General features: G+C 40.0%; 1 protein-coding gene across 1 annotated transcript; it reads right to left on the bottom strand.

The window, feature by feature from the left end:
* Nucleotides 1-1364: 1364 nt before the first annotated feature.
* On the bottom strand, nucleotides 1365-27665 carry LOC122873811 (neuropeptide Y receptor type 2-like). The gene is made up of 5 exons (XM_044190991.1): nucleotides 27510-27665; nucleotides 7435-7709; nucleotides 6781-6872; nucleotides 5469-6580; nucleotides 1365-4461 (listed from the first exon to the last, which is right to left on the bottom strand). The coding sequence occupies exons 4-5, from the start codon at nucleotides 6356-6358 to the stop codon at nucleotides 3465-3467; spliced, it is 1887 nt and encodes a 628-aa protein (XP_044046926.1). The 5' UTR covers nucleotides 6359-6580; nucleotides 6781-6872; nucleotides 7435-7709; nucleotides 27510-27665; the 3' UTR covers nucleotides 1365-3464.
* Between the last annotated feature and the right edge of the window lie 208 nt (nucleotides 27666-27873).

The raw sequence follows: 27873 nt of genomic DNA on the forward strand, positions 1-27873 counted from the left end.
CACCTATGTACTTACCCACTTGTCAAGATTATGGTGAAAGATGACTCAGATGACGATATGACTTTTTTCTTTGTGACTGAAGCTCCTGCCATCTGTGCCCTAATTATAAATCCCCTTTCTAAGTGACTTAGAGCTTTTCCTCCTGCCATCTTGTTCCAAAATCAAGTTTATCTGGGCATGCTCAGCATTTTCATACATGTCCAGAGCATAATAACTATCATGCAGCACAGCTGTATGGAAGCATCAGTATTTGTTATGTTCCTCCACACATTTATTCAGGTTTTTCCTTTATTTTGTCACCTGTCTGTATGTTGATAGACATTTTTTGGTGTAACCACGGCTGCTTTCATGCACTCTTTAGACTGGGGTTGCACATTTTGGCCTGTGAGAAAAAACAAGTTTGTATATGATGGGATAATGATTGAAGAAGCATTCGCTGTTTATTTCACAAATTTCGCAAGGTTAAATAATTTTTAGATAATTGTATCATTATCAATATTAGCAATCAATCAGTCCATATGTGGACCATATGTGGTAACAGTATCCGTGTTATGTTGACATACAGTATCTCTAACTCAATTACCCACTCAGGAAGTTTACGACTTGTTAAAGGTACCCTATGAAGTTTTTGACCACATGGCTATGGAGCAATGTTTTGATGAGTGGGTTCCCATTTTGTTTGTGTCTCATGAACACACATGAGAACATCAGTAATACGATTTATTTTTAAATGTTTGTTAGGCCACCAGGATACACACAGCGCCTTTTTGTGAGAAACAAAGAATGTTAACAGAACTTTGTTTAGATGTAAACTCCACAGGGTGCCTTTGACTTGTGAAAACCTTATCTGAAACTTAGTAGAATAGTAGCAGCTGCAGAACCTTGATCAACTTGTGTGCATGTAAGTCTGAACTTAATCCAAACCTTCACCAAAGTGGCTTCAGTTCCTGAAATATTTTCTACATGATGAACAAGTAAAATTAGCATGTCCAACTTGTTCTACAATCAATCAGTCTAATCAAATTCATGGTGGAGTGATGTCCATTTCACAAGTTTGATGAGACTGTCTTTGAGTCGCTCCCTCCTTCAACTTCTTTATAACTCGTTTGATAAAGGAATGAGACCTACTCATAACTAAATTCAGATCCCATTAAGATTTAATCATGCCTGAGGGAATGAGAGAATATTGGACAAAGGCTCTAAGGACTGTGCAGAAAACTTTAATGTGTCTATTTCAGGCCTCCCACCATTTATTACAACCCTATTAGCTAAAGACAACTTTAACTGAAGTTCTTTTAAGAACAGCTGTGTTGCAGGCTATTTAAAAATGTGTGCAAATCCTGGAACATTTCAGTCGCAGTTACAGGTGACCACAGACAAAGTCTTTGCTTTTTTAATGAAACACCAAATGCACATTATTTTGTACACATACCCTCCATTAACAGTGCAAAACTGAGAAAGAGAGAGGTAGATGAAAGTAAAGAGAGGAGAAATGAAAGACAGTCACAGCATAATGGCACTGAGATTTTCTAAGGTACAAAGCAACCTTATCCAATGACATAAATAGAACAGTTTCAACACAGTTTGATGCCTTGAGTGTTGCACCACTTCACTTTTGCTGCAAGGACAAGAGTGTGATTAGCAGCTTGATGTCACAGCAGTTCATGCTATTCACCACCTCTGTCTTGCACACAACTGAAAGCAGCCTGAGGGTAGATTAGATTTTGTTGTCCGTGTGCATGCATGTGTGTATGTGTGTGTGTGTGTTTTATTTCTTTAACCTTTAAGGCTATTTCGGCACCCTGTTTCAGTCCTTTACACAACAAGGCATGTGCTGGTTTAACAGGCAGTGTCTCTGGTTGGGCGAAAACTGTTATACTGTTATCAAATATTAAAACTGATATACTCTTCGACTTTTCTGTAGCTATTCACAGTACAGTCAATGTGATATTATCAATAAACACGTTTTTTTAAAGGTCAGCTCACCCAAATCACACTCTGTGAAGTTTTTGACCACTAGCAGCGCTATGGAGCAATGTTTGTGAATGGGTCCACATTTTGTTTGTGTCTCATGAATGTAAACGTGACTTTGTTCCACAGGACACCCTAAGGTGGCATATTTCTTCAATCAGTATGAAAAACGTTAACTGCTCCTTGCAACCACACACTGTTGCCTGAAAATGACATCGGCAGGACCGCCACCAAAGAGTAAATGGCTAATTTGAAAACAGTGTCAGACTGAATAATGAGGTGAAAATGAAATGGCAATTCAGTCTGATTATGAGGCTAGGACACTGATTCTGGAAAGACACATTGCAGTGGAATTTTTTTTAATGTAATTATTAAATCCTGTGAGCAACAAAATTTCATTCACCAAATTGACATATGGGAGTGACATCAGAAAAGTCAGAAATGGTTATCTCAACATCAGGGTAAATTAAACCGATTAAACCTAACTATCTTCATGGTTAGAAACCACTTAAGCTATGTGAGAAAATATGTTGTTATATGTAATATATATTTTTTTTTTTGTTATTTGGGTGAACTGACCCTTTAAATTTCCTCTCAGTTAAGTTACCCTGCTTGTTTTGAGCTTATTTCAGATGACCTGGTCTAGCTTTCAAAAATCTGATGAACCTGAAAAGTTATTTCATACCTAATAGCAATATCACAGAGTTATTATGTGCAAAACAAAACCATTCACCGTATTCTGCGTTTTTGATTTTCTGCTTCATATACTGTATATCTCATATTCCTTGCAAATCACCTGTATGACAGCACACATGAACAACTGATGCTACCGCAAGTATCTTTCACAGACTGCAGACATTGATGCTGATATTATCCTCTAGAACTGTCAGAAACTCTATACGCATACTGTATCTGTGTGTGATACAGTATGTTCCCACATTGCACTGTAAGAATGGGTTTGACCTTTTCTTTGAGCAACAAATACAATTGAAACCATTAGCAAAGCAATAAGAAAGAAAGAAAAGAATCTAAGCAAAAATATTATCATACAGTTACATCCTGCTGGGTTATTGTCTTGGGCAGATGTTAGATACAACTGTGACTAGTAGCTGAATCACTTATGATATGACTTGCATGTGATGGCACACTGCTGCAATCCATCCTTCGTACTAATAACTGACTTTCTAGCCCTGGGCTGAATAATACTCCAACTCTTCCCCTGCAGGGTTCACTCCATCACTGCTCCCTCCGTCTGCCTTCAAAAATCCGATCTCGTCGGTGCAAATATCTGAATCCCCAGTGCTTTTGATAAAACAAAGACAGTATTACACAGAGAAAAAAGGAGAGTGTATAGTCCAGGTCAGTTTCGCCTCAAAACAAACAATGACTTTGGCAAGAGATTAACCCACAATGTCACCTGCAAACTGCGACTCAGGAGCTGTATGTGACAAAAAAAAATCCTCCCTGCTGATATATCAGATAATCTGCAGCTTTCACAGGCTGGTCATTTCGGTTGTTTCATCCTCCCTGTCTCCTACCAGAGAGTAGGTTTGTGATGTTTTGCTTCTGTGCTGCCCAGTGTAACAGAGAGCGTCTCTGCCCATGGTAATGATGTGTCTCTTATCAGCTGACAGACCATATATTCTGTCCCCTGAATGTCTCCTCAAAGGCAGCACGTCTATTTCCACAGACTCGATTCTTAAAGGTAATGGTGCAGCGTTCTCATTCACAGAGTGTCTTCTTGTAGGCAGGAAGTCTGCTCTTTGTATGGAGTGCTGGAGTGTGTGGAGCTGGCAGGGGATCAAGGAGCTGTCACACACACTGGGACTGGACCGACACCAGTCTGAGATACTGTGGTCGGATCCTGCTCGGCTGTCTGAACTGTCTCCGACCTTCTGCCCCAGTCCCTGGACTCTGGCCAGGCTCAACAGCCTGGGGATTGTAACAATGGATGCAGACGCTGCCACAGCAGCAGCAGCAATATGGTGGCGCTCAGCAGCAATCACTTTGGTGTCTGTAATCACTGCGACAGGAGACACCACTGCAGCTGAGCTGGAGAATGAGGAGGAGCCGAAGAGAGCGGCGACTTTCTGGTAGTATCGCGTCCGTATCACCTTTGCTGAGCGATACAGATCCCCTATGAAACAGTAACAGATAGGGTTAAGGCTGGAGTTGGTCAGGCCCAGCCACTGGGCAAATGGCCGCGTCTGCAGGAGCCAAGATGGTGGCCTTTGCTCGCAGTCGATCCAAAGGTCAGCCAAGTAGAGCGGCAGCCAGGACACTGCGAACAGCAGCACCAGACACACCACCATCTTTGCGATCTTCTGGCGCGTCTTGAGGCGCGAGGCATGCAGAGCTTGGCTGCGAGGATCAAGATCAGCGAAAGTGGATTTCTTCCCTCCCCAAAGCCGCCTGCCGGTTAGGAAGCCTATGGTAAGGTTAAAGGTCACCGGCAGGCAGTAGAGCATCACAAACAGCAGCACATTGTATCTGTGGGAGAAAAGTTAAATAAATAAAAATGAGATACTGATTTAATTCCCTTCTGAAACTATATTCATTAGTATAAGCTGAAATGTGTAATGTTTTTAATTAAAATATATTTATTATATCCATTTGTATATGTGGTGAAACATTAAAGTGACATTTTACGTTGCTGGAGACGCTTTCCGTACACTGCTATTTAGAAATGATGAGTCACATGATGAACAACAACATGCTTCATTTGAAGTTATGGATTGCAGTTATCAGGAACACAATGGGCTCCTTTCAAGACTTTTTGATTTGCTCCTGATTTCATCAATAAGATACAATGATCAATATGGCAACATTATAACCAGCAGTACTGTATTAGAACTCCCAAGAGAATTAAATTTGAGGATATCTCTGGATAATCAACATTATTTCTTTCACTTTGCCGCACACAGTTGCAAAGTGATTGAACACACAATTAAGCCATAATGACATATCAGCCAAAAAGATAAAAGTACAGAGTGTACATAACAGAAGTCATTCTGTGCCATGTGACATCTCATGATTATGGAAAACAAAACAGTTTTCAGAAATTCTACAGACAACAACCAGACAGACTATTTAAAAAGTCTTATTATATCCTCAAAACAGCAATTGTATATATGTCTGGCAAAAAGTTGCAACTAGCACAGTAAGTTAACCTTTTCTTTATCCTGCTGTTGTCAGTCTGTGGTCGTTAAAAACATTTTAAATGGGTGAAATCATCGATTCCCTGTGCTGAACAGCCAATCAGAGAGCTCTCTCTCATTGGCAGCCTCCTCCAATTCCACATGCTCAATTGGCCGTTAAGAGCCAATTACTGCCAACAGAGCTGGACACCACAAAAACTACCGGTGATGGATGGCATTATGGTTTGTAAGTGGACAAAAGATCTGAAAATAAGTTGGAGATCAGATGATCTGCACAGACTAGATCATAGACTAGATCATACAACCCTGGTATATTCTGTAGTCTGTCGGAGTACCTACCCCTGTTTAAGGCGATGCTGAGGCCAGTCCTCCTGACAGACCAAGATGGCAAATGTCCCAAAGCTGATCTCCCGTCGCCGGTTCATCACTGCAATAGGAGCGCACATGATCGAAGACACTGTCCACACCATGGCCATGGTCGCCAAGATTCGACGGCGGGTAAACATAGAGCGAGCTCGCAGTGGTGATCGAACACTGTAATAGCGATTCACACTGATCACCGTCAGCGTTAACACACTGGCTGAGACCGAAACAGCCTGCGTGAAGGGCACAGCTCGACACAGGAGGTCACCGTAGACCCAGGCAGTGTAGATCTGGCTTCCCAGGGTGATGGGCATACACACACACACCACAGCCAGGTCACACACCGCCAGGTTCACCAGGAGACTGCGCGTGGCGCTGACAGTAGCCAACCGCCGGCTCCGCCTGTTGGTGAGGACGCGCAGGGACATTAAATTCCCAACAAATCCCAAAATGAAAGACAGACAGTACATGATTGTCAGAGCGATTGTGCCAGGCTCGTGTAGAGTCCAGAGCAGCATGCTCTCCAGGTCTGCCAAGTCGTTAGAAGAAAAGGTGGTCAGGGACAAAGGAAAGGAGGACGGTTGGTAGACAAAAGTGGATGTTTGTAGAAAGGAAGACGTCGAGGTGGTGGAGAATAAAGGGGAGGAGATGAGGGAGGAATAAGGAATGAGGGAGGAGGGCAGCAGAGAGGGCAGAGGTTGATGGTGGGGGGCAGTGGGTGAGCTGAAAGTGGAGGGCAGCATTATAGAGCTGTGAAAGCTGTAGGTGTGGTTGAGTCTTTCCTGAGAGCCATCATACTGCAGCAGTGGAGAGAAGCTGGGCTGGACTGAGCTCCAGTCTGACAGCTGGTCCTGGGACAGAGCCATGCTGCTTTCCCAGCGGGGACAAAACCACAACAGGACAGGCAGCAGAGAGGTATGAAAATCTCTCAACTATAAGGCTTACTGTACTGGTTTCTCTTGGTCCTTAAAATCCACTCAGAGACACAGCTGAGGAAAAGCAAAACACCAAAATCAGAATCCAAACTGGCAGGAAATCCTTATCAAAAACATCACATCGGGTTCGATGTTCCTGCAGCTCCTTCTGTTCTGTGTGGATAAAAATATTTGTAGACAAATGTAAATCATGGTCTCCCATCTTACGCCACATCCTATGATTCAGCTGGAGTCATGATGCTGTTCAGCACTGGTCCCAGTGCAGTCCTTATGTAATAACATATGTACATTCCTTCAGGGAGTGGCTGACTGAACCTGATAATCCACCACCAGCTGTTAATAGACTTTCTCACCTTCAAGGAAGGAAAACCTCATGCAGACCTCCCCCCGCCTCACTCTCTCTTCCTCCTCACACCTTTAGTCCATCACTGAGATGCAATCAGATCTGTTTAGAGAAACATTACAGATATCAGAGGCTGTTTCCACCTGCAACTGTATTAACATCGCTGTAGTGGACCAAACAACTGCAAATAACACATTCCTCGATAGAAAATCACTGAAAAGCTTTTAACATCTCCTCATGGTGTGTTTGGGTCACAGCTTCTTCCAGTTAGGTCCAAAGAGAGGAAATGATTTGATATTTACTGTCATTTTAAGAATGTAGACATGGTAAAGAAAAATATTTGCAGTATAGCTTAAATATTAGTTATTCATTTACAAGTAAGTAGAGATAGCAGGAGTCACTCTGGACATCATTTTGCAGAAGCATTTTTCCATTTATGAATGAAGGGAACCAGTTGCACCACCAACATCAAATTATTGCCATTAAAAAAAAGGGCAGAAGTCAAATAAAGAAACTTAGAAATTTCCAGCACAACCACGTCCTACAATAGACATCTTTTAATCCTAAATGGATAAAAGGCAAAGAGGAGCAGCTGTTTGTAAAAATAATGACCTTACCCTCGGAGTAAAGCAAATCCAACCAAATTTCAGTTATGTTTACTGACCGTGTGCGGATCATATTAGATGCTGAAAGCCTGAAGATGTTGAAGAGGCGGTCAGGTGCTGACTGAAGATCTGCACCAAAAAAAAAAAAATAGACAGCGGCAAAGTTGCTCCTGGATCGCTTACAGTCGGTATATGCGCTTTATCATCCGTCTTTGAGTCCCAAAGCTACAGAGGGATTTGTTGTTGGCAGAAGCTCTTTGTGTTTCCGTCAGCTTTTCTTTGACACTAACAGCCTCCTCAGATGTTTGCGCTGCTGCCATCCGCCACTGCAGGACTGAATATGGGAGAGGAATAAAGTCAGGGAGGGAGCAGCTGCTGACACACACACACACACACACACATACCGCGACGCACTCAACCGCACAGCACCTATGGCACTTCTTAATCCATAATCAATCAAAAAGTCGTTTCATTCTGTGGGCTTCTGACTCACTTTATGTTTGCCACCCGAAAAATTGACGTTTGCCGTTTTTCTCGACGCTTAAAAATCGGGATAAGTGGATTTTTTCTCTTCTGATTGATTGTGGGACCCAAATAGCTTATTGTCCTGTCATCGCTTTGAGAACAATATTTTTCTATCTGGCCACATTAACCACATTCCTCTTAAATGATTTAATGATAAAACATAGATTTTGCAGGAAAGACAAATACAAAAGTGTCTCTTTATTGCCTAAACACAGGCCTAATTGAGCAGCCTACCCATAATTACTGTAAGAAAACACAAGAGCCATACCTGATTTGAAATGTACATTTCTGTACTGTATGATATGCATTGACAGTGATGGAAAGAAAGTGACTGTACTTACTGTGTGTAATTCTGTACAAATAAAGTGCTTTCCTTGAGTATGTGCTTTTTCTTCTACTTTATACCTCAGCATGGCCGGATTAACCTGCCAGAAGACCCTAAGAAAAAAACATTTGTTGTGGGGCCCCTATTGGCCACTTTACTTTTGATACTTCTTGCTGATACTTGCAAATTCTAAATTATGAATGTAGGACTTTTACTTGTAATGGAGTATTTTTGACATTACATAGAATTGCTGCTTTTACTTAAAGGTGGAGTCCAGCGATTTGGCATTGCACTTTCATAAAGTTGGACTCTCAAGAGACAGATAATAATAAAAAGATCAGCTGAGGCTAAGACATCCTGACTTTCAGTTCCCTAGAGTCAACCTCCAAAAAACACTGGATCCTACATTTCCCATAATGCAAGTGGATACCCATGCCTCCTAAATGCCCACTTCTTCAAACTCCACACACTCCACTTTGCATCACTTTCTATCATAAATTTCCAGCGAGAGATTACCCTGATGACATCATCATGGTTATTTTTTCAAACTTTGGAAAACTCCCTCCCAAGCCACAGAGGAAATTTTACACAAGCTGAGTAGCCTACTCCTTGTGACAAATAAATGTGTAAAATTGGTGGAGTGACCCTTTAAATAATAATAATAATAGTACTAACACTTCATCATATAGCACATTTCATAAAGGATACAATACAATGTGCTTCATAAAAGATGGAAAATACACATAAAAGACAGAAAACACAACAGGAAAATTTTAGAGATGAACTACCACTGTGTATTGAAGCCTAAAGGTGCGGTCACATTACGTTTCTGGTCAACGAAACACTCAAAAAAGACGTGACCTCACGGCTCTGACGCGGGTAATAAATAAATATTGATCAGAGCAAGCACAAACTATAAATAGTGTATGAAAGCGATGCTACAGTTTATAGTCTGGTAGTGTGATAATATACTGAAAATAATGAGGAAACAAACTAGAATAACAACTTCACCATTTCCAAACACATTGCAGCACAATGTTACTGGCCGACCAAGCAAGTCCACTCAGTCAGCAAAGGTAACCTCTGACCTGCAAATCCCCAGGGGCCGCCTGGAGATCGCACCGAAACAGGAAATGAATGCTTGAATTCGTCCTTTGCATCGTCTTCAATAGAAGTGAATGTGAGACAGAGTGAATATTCAGGAGGACAGGAGTGTGCATATACTTTGTTAAGATGTACTGTGTGTTTTGTATAATATTTGAGAAAGGGTTATATATAAAAACTGCATGTATGAAAATTTTAATCTGTAATAATAACCCTGGGAGGCAAAACAATGTTCATGTAAACCAACACAAACATTCATATATCATTGCAGATGCTTCTTATGACCTGTTACTAAGCAGCTACCAATTCAAACTGTGTGAAACCAGTTTCATGCTTTTTTACTGCTTTTGGTAAGATAGAAAATGTATTTAAATTATAAGGCACCAGTATTGACTACTTACCACACGTTCGTTCTGTTTATATTGATAACCAGTGAGCACCGACATCTCTCTGACGACTACAACACCAGAGGCACAGACCTTGGAACAAAACCTTTCCCCTGCTAAATGTGAGACTGGATCATAGAGAAAAATGCATTTTCACCTAATTAACTTGGAAAGTTAAATTAAAATGGACCTGAATCCTTGGGCCTTAGCCCAGCATCAGTGAATTAATAATTCCCTGTCATATAGCGTTTTGATCAAATCGGCTGAGTTCCAATTTATGCATACCCTCATTCTCTCCACAGTGGGCTAATTTATTTTGTCTCAGGCCGACAGGTTGTGTCTCTTGTCCATTTATAAACAGTGAGTTTATGGCTGATGGCAAAATAACCAGTTCTCACATTTTTAATGTGGGCAAAACCAAGCAGCACATTTTCTTTGGCATGTCTGAGCAATAACGAAGGTAAATTTAACTTTACATGCTGTAATACTGGTGTTTTTAACCATCTTTGTTTTGTATTTAATGAAAAAGTCCAGCATCATAAAAAAATACTGGTACAGGTTTGAAACCAGAAGCATTAATATCAGATTTTTTTAAATACCAAATAGGAAACTTCTAATATCGTAGCAAGAGTTTAGCTCCAAAATTAGATACACACTATAAGACAAAAGAAAGAAAGAGACACCCACTCTGCAATATTGACTGCTGGCACGAAAGTTGGTGTTGAAGTTGTGATTCAGCTCAAGATATTTATAATTTAGTTCCATTTTAAAGACTGAATCATTTATGATTTTCCCCCATATTCCCCTGGTGAATCTCAGATCTATATCCAGCACAGACAGGCCCATATAGCATTTTGTAATTAAACCCTTTGTTTCAGTTTTTTTTCACATGGTTTAAATAATGTTGTTAATTTCCACATTTATCCACAAGATCAAGCTGGAAACTGCCAGTAAGAGTCAATACTCTGCTCCTTTGTGTGTGTGTGTGAGCGTGTGTGATATTAACCCATATGATGTTAAGACCAATTTTCAGTTAAAAACTGTTTAAAACTGTTTCCAGCCTTCAGGTTACAAATTGACAGGTTTTTCCCAATTAAATGAGCCGCAGATATTTTTTTCTTTAAGAGCAGGAAGCAGGGCGCTCTTTTTATTAAGAGGGTGAAAAACATTCCTGTGACCTTGAATTGCTGACTAATGTAAACTGCGGAGGAGAGGAGTGTGCCAGGTTTGAATACACTGCAGATAGTGGAAGTGCTGTAGACTAAATGTCATTTGGTCCCTTTGTAGCTCCTCTGATGATGACTGTTAGCAACACCTTGTTTAGAAACTCTGTCTCCGTGTTTCAGTCTGAAAAGGGCAGCAAAGCAAAAGGGCAGCAGCATTCACCCACCTCCTCATGCACACCTGTGAGTTCAGTTATATTTTATTATGACACACACCTCAGGACGATTCCGAATCAAATCACAACATGAGCAAGGTCACGTGGATGTTTTTGTTTTGTCTTTTCTTAAAGTCAATGTTGAAAATTAATTTTATGTTAAGCAGTTTGATGCCATACGTTTTGGTTTATAGAAAAATAACATGATCCAGGTGAAAATTGGTGCAGCAGTAAAGCAAAATATTTCAGCAAATTCTCAGAATTTCAATAATCTCTTACTGTCATAATGCCAAAAGAATTAATGACAGGTGGATTTGAGATTCTCTTAGTAATAAGTTATAAGTTGATTCTCCCGTTGTAGTTCAACCTATCACATACTGAGTGAGTGAGTGAGCCTTAATGAGCTAGTGCAGGACAGACAGGACAACATTACAGCATAGTAATAAAACCATGATATACTGTAAATAAAATATTGAGATACAGAAGTGATCATAAATATAAAAGATAAGCTAAAAACTAAATTTACCATGTGCCAAAGGTTTCCCATTCAAGAGTTGAATAGCCTCAGGGAATGTACTTCTTTTGACCCTCTTAGATTTAAAACAGAGGGCAAAAAGAGGAGCTGCTGGGTGAGAATCCTCCCTAACAATGTTCACAGCCTTTTGATGAAGCCAAACGTTGTAAACTGAGTAAGAGACGAGAGGAAGTGACCAGTAATTTTAGATGCAGTAAATTTAGTTTACGGGTCCAATTTAGGAACTAATTTAAAATGGATTTATACTTGGCACAAAAGAATAATGGCAGTCCCATTGCAGATTCCTACAGTGTAGGTTTTTAATCATAGTTCAGCGTTGGTAGCACCACAGCAACACTAGAGGAATGTATCATATGTGAATGGGCCATATTGTGTTTTTTTCCGTTATGATACAGTATGTCGACAATGCTACGACTGAACGTGAGGTGAAGGCGCATCTGCGCAAGTTCAAAATGTTTAAACTCAAGTGAAAAATTCACACTTGGGGCTTTACAAATCTAGTGTTATCCTTCATAAAGGTACAGAGACACGAGGGGAAAGGGGCGACACTGGAGGAAAATAACAGAAAGAACTGAAGTTCATGGTGAGTTCTGAGATCAGTCAGAGGCCGATCTGACACACAAACACACACATGCATGCACCAACCACACACACTGTCAGTTGCTAGCTGGCTTACAGCTAACGTCTGTATAGTCATTGCATTGGATGTTTGAGGTGACTTAATTAAAAACACAGCTTAATTTTACAGGTGAAATTTAGGAACTATCACTTCTGTACCACATTTATACCACAGAGGTGAAACTGGGTTTTAGATATCACAATTCAGTGGAACAGGCCTGATTCATAAAAGAGAACCACAGATGAGACTGACCTCAGCCAGTACCATGAACTATGAAAATTCAAGCCTTTGAAATAGCACAGTAGAATCTACTGTGATATGTACAAAATGTTTTATAGGCCATATGTTTTTTTATGTGAGGTGATTGATTTACTGCAAGTAAAACAGATGCGACAGCTGAACAAAAAATGCAGAGCCTTAGAGGAAAACATGAGTTCTAACAGCGATTGTAACACAGATGAATGTCCACTCAGTTTGAAAGTCAAAATTTTGCTGACAGAACTCCTCGACAATCTGAAAGCATAATCCATCACTGTGAATGAAGCAGTGTTCATTTTCTGCGCAGCTGAAACAAGCTGACTTGATTGCTTCATTCAATAATTTTCACCCTAACAGCAAGTGTGCCCTGAGTTTCTATAAAGTGGTTAATGGGTTTTTGAGAGCTGTAGATTCACTCATGCAGCCCGTGGATTTATTGAAACAAAGATGTGATAATTTAATAGGGAAAAAAGAAGAAAATAAAACACTGGCATTGTCCTCTAAGTGGCACATTTTCATTCTGAGCCGACCTTTATTTTCTCCAGCGGCCACTTCAAATAGAGTGGCTTATTGTGTGTGTGTGTGTGTGTGTGTGTGTGTGTGTGTGTGTGTGTGTGTTCCTTTACTTGTGTATTATGACCTGAATCCTTTTGTTACTGTAATGGTACCCCACTAACATGAATACATGCTTTTGAACTTGCCAAAGTTAAGGATGTAGATGTGCAGCCACCAAACCACCCACACACCCACACACACACACACACACACACACACACATACTGTATGCACAGACAGAAACTGTTGAGTTAGTCTGGCAAGTGTAAGAGTGTATTTTGTATTTAGGATAAGAGCCTGTTTTCCATCAGCAGTTTGTCTGGTTTGCAGAAAGCAAAATGTTGGCAGAACTTGATTGTCAAGTGTGTGTTTGTGTACCAACTGTTGTGTTGTGTTGTGCAAATACCCCTGCATGCAAGGATGGAGAACAAATACAGAGGCCTGTGTGTGTAACAAAAAGCCTGGACTAGGAGAAATGGCTCCAAACCCCCTCAGGTCCGTTAATTCACACCTGCGTGCGAATTCTAGTTGAATCCAAACCCTGGATTATCACTGGACGAGCCGTTATCGGAGTGCCGCAAACCCCAGTCATGGCGTCATCATGCCAATAAAGGCAAAACGTACCTGTCGCTCAGACTGTTTTGTGTTTGCTGATCACATTTTGGATCCTAAAAGAGATTGTTATATTCCACATAACAATCCTTTACCTGCAGAAGGTGTGTATTGGTACCACGCTGCTGGGCCGTTTACCTTGGGTAGTTTTAGCCACTGTGGAAGCCAATAACTGTGCTTTATCAGACCAAAGTCCAGTAACTCGGCTGTTGACAAAAATTTCACACTTTATTGAAAAGACATATTTGTACCATCTACTCTCATAACTGTCTGCAAACCTTGCAGCATTTAAGAGTTAAGTAAATAAAATAAAATGGGTGGTTCAGCACAACTAATAAGCTACAACAGTTTTCTGCATTTTGGACTTGACATTTTGGGCTCTTCAATCACTCAAAGATCTGCTTTTTTAAGACGGCTTGCTATTGGTCAACCACGCAAATTTGCTTGTCAAAGTTCACCGAAGTTGAACTTGACACAAATGATTTGCTCAGATTTCCTTTGACCCTGTAAATGAACTGATTGCGGCAATTCCATTGAAAAAAAATGTTCAAACATCCTTGTGCTGTGTGATCGAAGGAAAGAAGGAAGGGCCACAAAAAATTCAAACAAAAAATTTAATTTATCAAATTGGAATTTATCAGTGTTTTTTTATGCGTAACATGCATTACGTGTCTGTTTTATATCCTATTTACAGTTGGTTTTTTATTTTGTTCATTTTGTGTTTCTGCATTATGTTGGTTTGAATTTGTGTGCTTTTGTTTTCTTCTTTTCAATTTTCTTGGTGAATAGGTAAAAAAAGTACGTGTAGGTTGTTTTAAATTCAAACCAATCAGTGTTAATTTAGATTTTCTTTTATTTTTTGTGGGTAAAAATTTGTTTAAAAATCAGTAATACAAAATATAAATACAAGTTGCAGCACAAACTGCTTTTTTTTTACTTGAACATTGAGGTGAAATTTTGTAAATAAATAAATAATACAACTAAATAAAACATAAGATTAGCCTTAAAATGGGTGAGATAAACAATGAAAATGTTGGGATAGCATGTCAATACTTTGTAACATTGTCCTCACTCAGACAGAGAGACTGAGAGTCACTGTATTGTTATGATGACATTTTTTATCTTGTTCTTGTTGTCTGCAGCTGTGACAGGTCGATATGTCCCTGAACTGAAGATTGACCTGGACCGATGACACAACCTGAGGTCTCTCTCTTTAACTCTCTCTCTGTTGTTTTCTCCTTCTCTCTTTCTGACATGACATCATATTTTATGTTGTTCTTACTTTGGGGACAGGAAGTGATTATCATAAATCATTAGAGCTTCTCTCTCTGTGGTAATGCTGGGATCCCTGCTGAAGGCACATGAATCATGTTCTATACACACACACACACACACGCGCGCGCACAAACATACATATAGTGTACGCACATGCACACAGTATGATCTAATTTTAATTGAATCTCTGGAAGCGTTTAACGAACCATCTCAGCCATCAGGATGTGTGTATGGGGACAATCAATTTCCCAAGGCACTGCTAACCCCCTCCACATACACACACATATAAAGTGCACAAGCCCCCCCCCCATGTATACAGTTTCTTTCCATAATCTGCCTGCCTCATAATGACCTTTCACAGCTGCCTCTGAACCCTTTTCTTTTTATTCATCTCACATACTTTTCCAGCACTATTAACACTACAGTGAATGCAAATTTACAATTAGCTTAAATTCTAAATCATTAAGCTGACAAGCAACACGTATTAGTGACAGCACAGGCCTTGAAAATATAACAGCATTACATACTGTTCTATTTCCCCTACTACCTCAGTTTAATATAAGTCATTTGGTATGTTGTCATGACCTTTAGTGTGTGCTGCCACAGCAACAATAACTGTCAAAGAAAATGGTAAAAAAAAAAAAAAAAAAAGCTAAATTGGTCAACATCCCAACACATCTCAAGCCTCTCCAGCTGAGGCCTGGTTTTCTTTACTGAGGGACATTATAAGCTTCATTACTTTAAAAAAAAAATCTATTATTTGAGATGATTCGGCTTTGGAGCAGACTTGTGAATATGTCTCAACAGTGGCTCACTATAAAGATCTTTAACTGCGATATTTTGCATGAACATCCCAATATTACTGAGGTGAAATCTTTATTTTGTATGTTTGTTTCATTTTTGTACAAACCTAAATTAAAAACATATTGTCTCATGAATAAAGACTACAGTGTAGAGCCATATGAGAAGCAGAATTAAACCAAAAGTCAAAGATGTTATGGTTTGGGGTTTGTGTATAGTTATTTCCTGTTTTATTCTGAAATACTCCCCTCATTTGTCTTGTAGTTTTACCTGTCTTTGCTTTCCCTCCAGTTTTGATTGTTTGCCCTGCCCTGTGTCTAGTTATCCTGCCTAACCTGTGTATTTAGTCTCTGTGTCTTTACTCCCTCATTATCACTTCGTCACTTTTTTTCCTAGGATAAGTGGTCAAATCAGCATTCAAACACACTTCAGTGCGTATGTCAGTAAGTGAAAGCATGACCATTCAAAGGCACTTTAATATGTGCATCATTTCTACTGACTGTCTTCAGTTCAGTAGTATGTTCAGTCAGTCCAAGCTGTCACGTTCAGTACAAAACTAGGCTTATACAAGCAGTTTAATCAGATTATGATTGTTGCTGTGGCTTCCGCCGACAATGGCACTCGCAGTCACCAGTACGTAGAGCTCCACTGCTGAAGGTTAGTGATTCGGTCAGTAATTGGTGATTCAGTAAAGCCAGTTAAGTTAAAAGTTTGGTTTGTACATGTAATGAAGATCTCTACAGTGATAATAAAGATAAAGGCATGGTATGTGTTTTTGTTATTTTATTTATTTACTTATTTTCTTTTCCCAAAGAATGTATTATTGTCAAGATGTTCCCTGTTGTTCTGTTCTTCTAAATGACATCTTTGTGTCTAACTGTTTGTTCTACAATGAGAATCAGACAAAGCATCCCACCCTGGTTAGGAACTGATGATCGAGAACGGTTTGGGAATTTCCATCATTTTCAGAGTACATCACAGATAGCTGTCATCTCATTGATTGTTCATTGAAAGGTCACAGAAAAACAAGGTCAAAGCTGAAACCGATTGACCTTTGAGCATACCAGCGAGACAAAATCTGAGAGGCATGCAATATGCAAAATAGAGCTGCTGCAAGGCTCGACATCTTAGCTCTCTCCATGGGAAAAACATGGCTCACCTCGGCTCAAAGAGATTCTGCCGCTGATCATGTGTAGAAGGCCTTATGCAATACTTCATAATGTTCAAAGTGCTTATAAATCATATTAGATTACATATTTATAGAATAATATCAATGCAAGTTATACAGTATGCCCTGATGTGCTAAGTTTTGCATTTTGTCATTGACGTTTCACACTTTCACCCCCCAGTATCAACGTGTGCTCTGCAAACTGTAATTTTACATTCGCTCAGTCTCATGTTCTGCCTTACGAACAAAGTGAACCTGTCCTCCTCGTCATGAATCCAATGTCCTGCAGAGACACCTTGTAAGTCGTCTTCATCATCAACTGGTGGGTGTGTTAATTCAAGTATGCCCACCTGACCACAGGAGTGTGTGTGTGTGTGTGTGTGTGTTTGTGTGGGTTACAGAGGAAATGGATGCTTTTGTAATAAAGTGCTGCTGCTCAGTGAGCCCGGGGCAATTCCTCGCTCCCAACCCTCTGCTTTGCATCATAAAGATTTCATTTCTTCTTAAGTCACCTTTGTTCTTGCCCCTCCTCTGCTTGTGTGTGGGTGTGTTTCTGAGAGCGAGTGTGTGAGAGAGTATGACTCTTGGATTACCTTTTGCTTGTCCTAATTGGACTACAGTTGAGAAATATTCATGATTTAATCATTTTTCCTCTGGAACTGATATGAAGGAGTACTGAACTGACAGCTTGGGCACTCAGCGCTACAGGAAAAGAAGAGACAACAAACGATGAGATCACATTCGATCACGGCTGGTGTACAAGGCTTTGTAGTCACTCATACATCCAGTCGGCAGTCCAGTGTTGTATGCCAGACATGCACGCTTTGCTGTGCCTTCACTGTGACATCCTGGTCATCCCTCAGCTTGGCCTTTACCCTTCTCCCTCCAGCAGAGTCTCTCACTATATATCAGCAGCTAAAAAATTCATCTCCTCAAGCAACTTTTCACATCCTCCTCTCACCATGATTTATATTCCTCTCCTTCCTCGAACTTTCCCCACTTGCGGTCACATTTGAGTTGAGTTCAAGCCACAGAAACAGGATATGGTCTGAAGTTTGTGACGCAGGTATTCAGGAAATATTGAGGGAAAGTGCTTATTGAGCAAAGAACAGTGAAAGTGTGAATGTAGAATTTCTGCCCTGTAAGTGACTGTGAGCCAGGCTGCTTTATGCTGAAGTTTGTAGTCTGCTAGCATAGTGTAATATAAAATATCATGATGGGAGACTGCTGGAATTAATAACTCTTCGATTTTTTAACAAGAATATAACAAAAACTGTGTTTCACTCAGTGTCTCACAGGAATCCATCTGCAGGCTGGGGTCTTTTTGGAGTGTATAAGTTAACCCCTTGTCTGCCACACAGATGTATTAGAGAAATGAATGCATGGATCCCCATTGATTCCAGTGATTGCTCACTGGGTGCATATGCTGATTTCTGAGGCTGTATAATAAAATTTGGTTTATCCAAAGTTTTGGTTTTCTCCTTAATGTGCCTCTGAACCAGGGTTGTAACATAGCTAAAATTGTTATAACACAAATAATCGTTTCTGAATGTGTGTATTTCTCAGTAAATTGTCTTCATTGTTTTACAGCTGTTTCTTTTGCAATGGCTGCATACAGGAAAAAGCGCCTCACATGACCCGCAATTCTGACTGTGGCCACCACGCCAAAGTTGCTGCACAACCTATTCCTGTTCTTTGGTGCTCGGTCTGCACAGCTTTCCCTCGTGGTCCAATTTCCTCCCACAGTTCAAAGACATGCAGGTTAGGTGAACTGGAAACTACTGTGGGTGAAAATGCGGTTGTCTGCCAAATCATTCATTTGAATGAGGCCAGTCCGGCCAACAAGACGCCACAGTAGCTTATCAAATACATGCAAGTACACATTCCTGGTAGATTACTTTGTAACATGAACCTCGTATTTCTACTGTTTACCTTGCAATCGATGCAACAAAATGTAAAATATTGCATGATAACTTTCCAGAGTTGTAAAATCTTGTGTGACAGTATTACAAACTGTTGTCTGGTGTTTGGGCATCTGAGAAGCCTTCAAATTCACAGACCTGTTACTCAAACTGGACTTTCTGGATCATATTTCATTGTCTCACTAGTGCCTGAAGCAACACACCCCTACCAACGCAGCCCCATGCATTGTTTTAACACAGGGCTGTTTTCGGTCTGAACAGCCGTTAAGATGCTAAAATCCCCCAAAAAAACCTTTAACAGGAAAATTAAGGAAGAAACCACAGGAGGAGGAACTGAAGAAGGAAGCCTCTTATAGATCTTAGATGTCATATATACAGAGTAGATAGAAATAGCAATAATAAAATTACACTATCGAGAAAGAGAATGACAGTAATAGGTGAATACAGTGCAAACACATATGAAGAATATTGACACGAGAAGACGTCGAGAAAATTCCAGGTGCTGCCAAAAGGATAAGTGAGTGTGATGGACTAGCTAAATGTGTGGATTTAAACAATTGTGAACTCTAACATGGGAAGCTGCAGGAGCTTTAACTTGTGGAGCTAATTCACATGGGTTTCAGTATAAGTTAGAAGATATGAGAAGAACAAGACACTGATATCTACCTACCGTGCTGCGATTGGGTCAGGCCCATCCAACATCCAGGACATGGTCAAACCATACAATCCAGCCAGTCCACTACATTCTGCTACTGCCAACTGGCTTACGACTCCCTCACTACAAAGGAGGGCCCAGCTACCACTCAACAAAATCAACTGTTTGCTGTCCTGATTCCACAATGGTGGAATGAGCTCCCCATTGACATCCGGGCGGCAGAAAGTCTACACATCTTACAGACTGGAAACTCATCTGTTCAAACTGTTCCTTGGCCCATAAAATTTAAAAATGATTTTAAAAGACTCTATCTCTTATTGTTTCTAAATGTAGCACTTAAAGCAATTCAGCATATTTGATGAAGTTGATGTACTAATTCTTGCAATCATTGTATCCACATGGTTGAAATGTACTTAATGTAAGTCACTTTGGATAAAAGCATCAGTTAAATAAATGTAATGTAATGTGATGTACCATGTATAGTAGTCACACACATCCAAATACCACTAAGGCAGGTGTTGGACCAATAGAAGACAGCAATGAAAACATGAAAAAGGGTCCACACACTGTAACTCCCTTAAGTGAAATTTATTGGCACATCCACTGTGTAATGTGATGTAACGACATCACTGACAACACCTGTGAGGTGCAATCACATCTTGCAGTAGCTTTCACTGCATTAAAATGGGAAAAGCCCTTTTGGTCCATTCACTGTTTACACTGCAGTTACAAGTAAACTACATCTTGTAAACAAAACTTAAATGGACTCACAGCCAGTTTGTTTGTTGGCCAAAGTGTTGGCGATCAATCATCCTGTGAGCTTATAGGTTTTGGCAGAGTGACATCTCAAACAAATCTGATTTCAGGTCTGTGATGTCAGGGAGTCCCAGTGGACTAGATTGTTTGTCTTCTTTCTCATTTTATTCCCTTCTTCATTTTGTCATCCAATGCTTTCACCACCAAAAACTGCAAGCTATGAGATTTCCGTATATCTTTTCTGATACCCATGGCATCTCTTAGGGTCATTTTATTGTAGTTGCTTCAGAATATTTTTTATGCATGTACCATTTCAAATGTTACTTGGTACATACAGTATTTCTGTCATGTGTTTGATCTTATTTTAAAAGTCTAGTCAAATCTTTTGACAGAAAATAACCATGAGAATTAAACCATCTGTATAGAATGTATTGCAACAACTCTCTGTAATATAGATGACATAACACTGGTGGAATATAAGCACATTTTGAACCAACTTGGTGTTAAAGTGAATATATAAATACATTTATTTACAGGTTCTAAAAATAAGAAATGATAGCTACTATAATTGATACTTAACCAAGGTGATTTATATGCATAACTGTCCTTTTTCACGCTGTGCAATAATGAGGGTAACATGGAAATACAAGGAGCCTCATCGTCTGCTCTTACTTTGAACTCTACACCTCATCCAACGACATTGCAGGAAAAGCACTGGCTTCTGTTATCTGTTGGCTACAGGCTATAGGTTTTTCCACCCTGATTTCACCAGGTAGTTTCTGGAAGAACACTGACAGAAACAGCCAGGGGGCGTAGTTACAAGACAAAAGGAAGGAGGGAGGATGGAGAGAGCGAGGGAAGGGAATATAGTGTGCAAGCATGTGTGTGGAAGAGGAGGAGGCAGAATAGACAAACTGTGCCAGTGTAATTCCCCATGGCACTAATTTTTCACTTGAGAGTTTCTGTTACACACTGACACGTCCCTGTCCATTTCATGGGGAAGATATATGAGCTGCATGATGAGTAAATCACATCAGTTCCATCAGCCCCCAATGAACCATTGCCTGTCTTTCTCTTGGATTTTCAGAGTAATAATAATGGATCCCCAAATGCCCGTCCATACATGCATTTGTCTGTGCATGAGTGTGTGTGTGTTTGCATAGTGTGTGCGGGAACTAAAAAAACGAAACATGCCTTGAGGATTTGTGTACATGAATGTGATGCGCTTCGGAAAGAGGCTACAGCACCATCTAGTGGGGCGAAATGCTCTGTCACATTCAAACTTGTTCTACATGTGTCAAGCAGCAGTGGCACAAGCTCCAAAAAATACCAAACTGACTTGTGTGCAAGAATAGTGCCCTGTTACATTTTTATGGAATTGCTTAAGGGAATTGCAAGAATTACAGAAACAAAAGAAGTGGATTAAGCCCAGTTTGACTGAAAGTGAACCGACCACGTCTAAAGGCAAAGTGTTCATACCTGCTCTGAATGGGCACGCTCCTAATACGGGTGAAAAGCCTGCTGCCGTAGAGACCGACGAGATGCGATAAATCATACAAATCTGGGGAATTAAGTGAAGTAATAATGAAGAATGAAATGAGGAATAAAAAAAGAGAAATTGAGAGAGAGAAGTTACAAAAATTGTGGATGCAGACACTCAGATTCTCAGATTGACAGGGGGGTTACAGACACTGTTAGACAACCTTTGTTTGAAGCACACTGAGGCCTTAAGGGCCTGGTCTAATATGCATTTAACAGCTACATTTCAGACAGAATTCTATGAAATTAATTGGACTGTTAACAGTACAAAGTAAAGTAAATTAGCAATTAGAGTTCAACTTTAGGGAACTTTTGACACATAAATTTGCTCCATTGACCAACTGCAACCCACCTTGACAGTGCTGACGTTCAAGAGAACAGAGAAGCAGCAAAATGGAGGCAGCTATTAGCTGTGTGCACCATCCACTTTAACATACCCCCTGCTCTGCCTGAGAATTCACTGCTTCACAAAAGAGAAGCAAAATATTTTTGCAGTCAGGTGTGAGACATGTTGCTAATACATTCCCTTGAAGTATCTTCACCTGCTGTGTGATTAGCAACCGTGAATTCTAGTTGTCACTATGTTACCAAGCTTCCAGCACCACATATTTCGCAACAGTGCAATGAGATCATTTCTGTTATGAATTGGCGCTATATAAATAAATAAAAATGTAAAAAATAAATAAAATGCACAAATAAATTATACTCTGTCACTTTCTGTAATGACCAAGCCACTTGGGCCATGATTACATCATGTATTGGTTAACAGATTAGCTGACAATCAACTAAAAAGTGAGCACTTCACTACCAGCTAACAGGTTAGCTGTTACTTAGCACTTCATGATCACTTGAGTCACTAGAGCTGGGTCAATTCAACAGAGAAGCTGTACAAATAACACTGCTTGTCTTGTACTGTAGATCGTTGAAGTTGAACTTCGTCTTCAGCTACAACTTGAAGGAGTCAGCTGGGAAAACCACGTCTCTAAGGCCAGCTCAAATAAAAACACTCAAAGTACTTCAGAGGATTAGAGCAGCTTTTGTCTGCAGGACTGTAAAGTGCCTGGAACAAACTCCAGATATGGTCTCAGGGTCAGCGTGGATTAGTTTAATCTGACCAGAGGTTCGCCTGTAGATCTGGTCTGAAGACCATGATTGGTTTCCACTGATTCTTCTTGTCATGTTCGAGTCCTGAGGAAAATTAAACCCATAGATGGCTACATTTAGAGGGCTCTAGGTCTTAGACGAGGGTTTTTTAGGAGAAAAATCATTTTAGGGCTTAATATACACACACGCCTGCAAACACACACATATGCATGTGCAAACCCACAGATAGTCAATCAAACATGCACAGAATGCTAAAGCAGTGCTAAAAATGATTCTACGTGTCCCTTGGGTTGTTTGCTTATCAGTGTCAGTGGAAAGTGTTGCACTATAAGGGCAGCTGATTTTGTGTGGTGTGTGTGTGTGTGTGTGTGAGATTGTGTGTGTGCGTGAGAGAGAGAAAGAGCTGTTCTTCTCACACTATGATGACTCATTGGTGACAACAGACACTATTCTGATTTATTTTGGTATCACTTATCCTTGATTTAATTTGGTCTCTAGGAGATTACACACACATACATACACACACACACACACACACACACACACACACACACACACACACACATATCCCTCACGCAACATTGTAGTTACAAATAGTTACCAGTTAAATTCAACAAAAACACATTGCAATTTGAATGAAAGGTGGGGTATGCAATTCTAATCCAATGTACGTCTTTTTGTCAAATTCAGCGAATATCTCCTCACAGTCCGCAAGCTGTCTGTCCAGTGTGTTGTACACAGCTCTGGCTCTGTAAATAGGAAACAAACAAAGTGGCTCGGACCGAGCCACACAACACTATTCCAGCCATGATTTATGTGTCAGGTAATGTTAAATGACTTGCCCACGGACATTCAGCTTACTTACTAGTTTGCCAAGATATGCTGTTGTGATGTTAGCTATAATAGCAGGAGAGTTGTGAGTATCGCTGTCTGGAGCTGGTCTGCTGGCTCTGGGAAACCGTCTCGTCCTCTCTGGCTGTTAGCTTCGCAGCAGCAACTGTAGGGACAGTTTTCTAACCCATAACCTAGCTAACGTTAGTTACATTACTTGCTGTGTCGTTGTTTGCGCTGGTATTTGTCATGATATTGGATTTCTCCAGAATCACATACCCCACCATTAATCGTTTGATAGTTGATCTTGACTCAACATTTAGCACAATCAGCAAGTGGACACCTTCCCATTTTAATATGCCATACATAAAGGAATTCATGAAATCACAAATCAATCAAAAATATGGAAGTTTTTGAGTTCAATTAAGGGAGCTAGCAGTCTTCAAACCTTTCAAATGAGTGATTCTCCCCTTAGACTGGCTATAAAAAGTGGGCCGTTTGCTCCTTCATGAAGAACAAGGGCTGAAATGGATTCCAATGGTGTCATACTTTCATGGCAAACAAAAGAACAAATCAACAGAAACTTCTCAAACTGCTTCTCCCCTGCCCATTCATATGCTTAGTATTTTCAGAACATTCATATTTTCATGGCTAAATACACAGCTTCCAGTGAAGCTTCAGGGCTTCAAGAGGGCTGATAGCATGATATGAAGGGATATAGAAGCAGTGTATTTAGCAATATTTTTCATAAAATTATGACTTTTCGGCACATACTGAGTATATGAATATACAGTGGAGAATTATGGATTATGTTGCTGGAATGGTTTGAAGGAATAGTTTGACATTTTGGGGAAATGTGCTTATTCGTTTTCTTGCCAAGAGTTAGATGAGACCATTATTATCACTCTCAAGTCTGTGCATTAAATATACAGCCAGCAGCTGGTTAGCTTAGATTAGCATAAAGACAGGAAGCAAAGGGGAAACCGCTATGATAAAACAAATCTGCCTTTGGGCACCTGGTTTTCGAAATCACTCCCTATTTACTATTTAGTGCACTGCATTTACCCTCAGCCATTTAATTTGAGTGTCCAAATTCTGAATGGAAAATGTATCCACTCTTTAGTACCCTCAAAATTACCACAATGGAATGAAAAAGTAGTGTCCATGGCATGTACAGTTGTCTGCTCACCATCAAGAAAAGTGTTTATTACATAGGAAGTTGAGAAAAAGTGAACAAGGAAGTGATATCCGCTTTGAACAGAGTGAGGCTAGCTGTTTCACACTGTTTCCAGTCTTATGCTAAGCTAAGCTAACAGTCTCCAGCTTCATATTTACCATACAGACATGAGAGTGATATTGATCTCCTCATGTAACCGTCGGCAAGAAAGCCACAAGCATATTTTCCAAAATGTCTAACTCTTCTAGACTTTTCAATGGATGTTTTGATATTTTTTTTCTACCATGAAAATGTGTCACTACAGGCCTTTATCACAGTTTCATGTCCTCAAAATATACAATGTATGGTAGCTGACATGAAAAATGGCAGAGAGAACTTTCACTTTGAATATTTTCCACAATCACAGATACTAAGCAAAAGACACACTTTTTATAGTGACATTTGATATTCAAAAGATAGATTTTGCATGTAGCATAACTTTAAGGAGGAAGTGAATTAGTTGTGTACCTCTTTCTATTGTAAAGTAATGATGACTGTATAATGATGACTAGTGCAGTACAATACAGTGGAAAAGAGGGAAATAGAGTAGAATACAGACTGGTGTGTAAAGATTAGATACAGGAGTATGTAGTGCAGTCTAATGTGTGTGCATATTTGTTATTTGTAGTAGTCTGTGTGTGTGTGTGGGTGTGTGTGTGTGGGTGTGTGTGTGTGTGTATGTGTGTGACAGATCAGTCCATAACGAGGATGTAATTGGCAGCGTCTGAGTGGAGATTTGCAGGTGTCAGACTGATGCAACACGTCTCTGCTTCAGGCCTGTTTGTACCTCGCTGATAAGATAAGACTCTGTGGCTGTCACTATCACATTCACACAAACTGAAAGGTGTCAGCTCCTTTCATCCCGACAGATTAATGCGTTGCCATATTTGAAAGCCACTATTATCACGCACACACCTCAAGCAGACACAAATATATTCTTGTTTCGCTATGCTTGTGAGGACATTACATTGATTTTCTTCCCTACACTGGGATTGACCTTATTTTGCCCACAGAGCAGCTTCATCAGGACTGTGTGAGGTCTCAGTGGTGAGGAAACAGGACGGTGAATTAACACTTCAACATTCATTACTACAAGAGGGTGTTTTTGCAGTCATCAGTTCATCCGATATTATAATCATTTTGTGTCAAAGAGCAACAGGCTGTGCAGTTTAAAATGTCTTAATAAGTGATGCCAGTTGCACTGTGGGCGCTGACCAGAGCTCTTTTTAAAAAGATAAGTCTGGTGTTATTCTATGTTTTGTTACTGTCAACAAATCCCATGAAATGATCAAGATCAACAGTGTATTAGTCTGTCTCTCAATAATTCCCCATCCTGTCTGTGGCAGTCAGCAGCAAGTACATTCATTCATACTGAAATCTAGATGTAAATCTTTAAAAATGGGTCACAATTATATTGTATCATTTTTAAAAAGGACTAAATAACTTCCTCAAACAGCAGGGAACTTTGGAGTAAATAGTGCATTTGTTGGAGACAATTTTCAGGTGTGGATTAAAATACAATATTTACACCAGCAGGACAATGTATGTGGGATTGACTCAAAGTGTGTGTTTATTGTAATGAAGGAACATGTCACCCAATGCAACAGTGTGGCCAGTGGTGTATTGGCCATCTGGCATGCCGGGACAAATCCTGGTGCCATCAAAAAATCTATAGTTTTTCAAGTTGTTTTATACTGATAAATAACACTCCAGAAATTGTTATTGTACAAACTGTACATATGTAATAAACCCTCACCAACCCGAGATCAATCTGGCAGGGAATGAGTGTAGATGGACTGGTATATATACTGTCAGGCTGATTAGGGAAATAGGAATCAGGTGAGTGAGTGGGCGGAGAAGGTCAGGTGAGGCGAATGGCGGGAAATGGGTTACTGCAGGGCATGAGAGAGTGGCTGGATGTGGACTGACATGAGAGTTAGCAGATGGCAGAGAAAAATTTAAAAGACAATGGAAAGACTGCTAAGAGTTGGATGAAGTCATGACAAGTTATTTAGGTCCAAGTTACAGCCCAAGTCTTCACAAGAAAATTGTAAGAAAAAATGTTGTGTTAAAGGTCTCCAAATACTTTCATGCTCATTAATGACATGGCTCTAGTTCTAGTGGACTTCAAAATGTTTCTTTCAAAGCTGTTTTAATAGTGCTGGGACCAACTCCTGTCAACGCATTTAACTGAATCCTTTAGAGAATTAAATGCTATAAAGTGTATAAGTGTTTATAGAGTACTTTTGCGCACTTTGTTTCTCAGACACCCATGCTTTTCTGTTTATTCTTCCAGAGGTGCCTTGGAGGGCTCAAAGGGCTTAGGAAGGCTTTGTTAATAATTTAACTGCAAAATTTTTTCATCCAGCTCAACATTTGCTCACACAATGAATACAAGCTAACCAGTTAATCACCAGAACACATTTCTGGTAAAATCAAGTCTCAAACAAGTCAAGTCCTCGGGTAGTACATCTTAAGTAAGTCAGGGGTGACAGCGGGTAAGTCCAAGTCGAGTCTCAAGTCCTGTGGAGTTTTCTTGTAAAGTTATATTTACATTCAGCGTTACTCACCAAAACACACGATTCATGACGATTCGTGTGTGAATCCTTGAGTTCTAGTAAACATGTTGAATATATTTCCTCCCTCATTAAACATTCAAGTCGATTTTGCTTAAAAGTTTGAAACCTGCTTTGTTTACATCCATGTTAACGTGCAGGCAGTCTTCTTCTTCCCTGCCTTTGTTGGCGCATTACCTCCACCTGGAGGTCAGTGGAATAATGTGAAACTATTGCCAGGACTGTGTATTGCGTCACCATGTTTTTTTCCTTGTGAAAGCTGTGCTTTCTTTGGATGGTGGATGATTTTTGAGAGAAAAATAAGAACATGAAAAATTAATTAGAGTTGCAATTTTGTCATACTTTAACCGCAAAGCCT

The sequence above is a fragment of the Siniperca chuatsi genome, linkage group LG3, assembly GCF_020085105.1.
Source record: "Siniperca chuatsi isolate FFG_IHB_CAS linkage group LG3, ASM2008510v1, whole genome shotgun sequence".
NCBI classification, from domain to species: Eukaryota; Metazoa; Chordata; class Actinopteri; order Centrarchiformes; family Sinipercidae; genus Siniperca; species Siniperca chuatsi.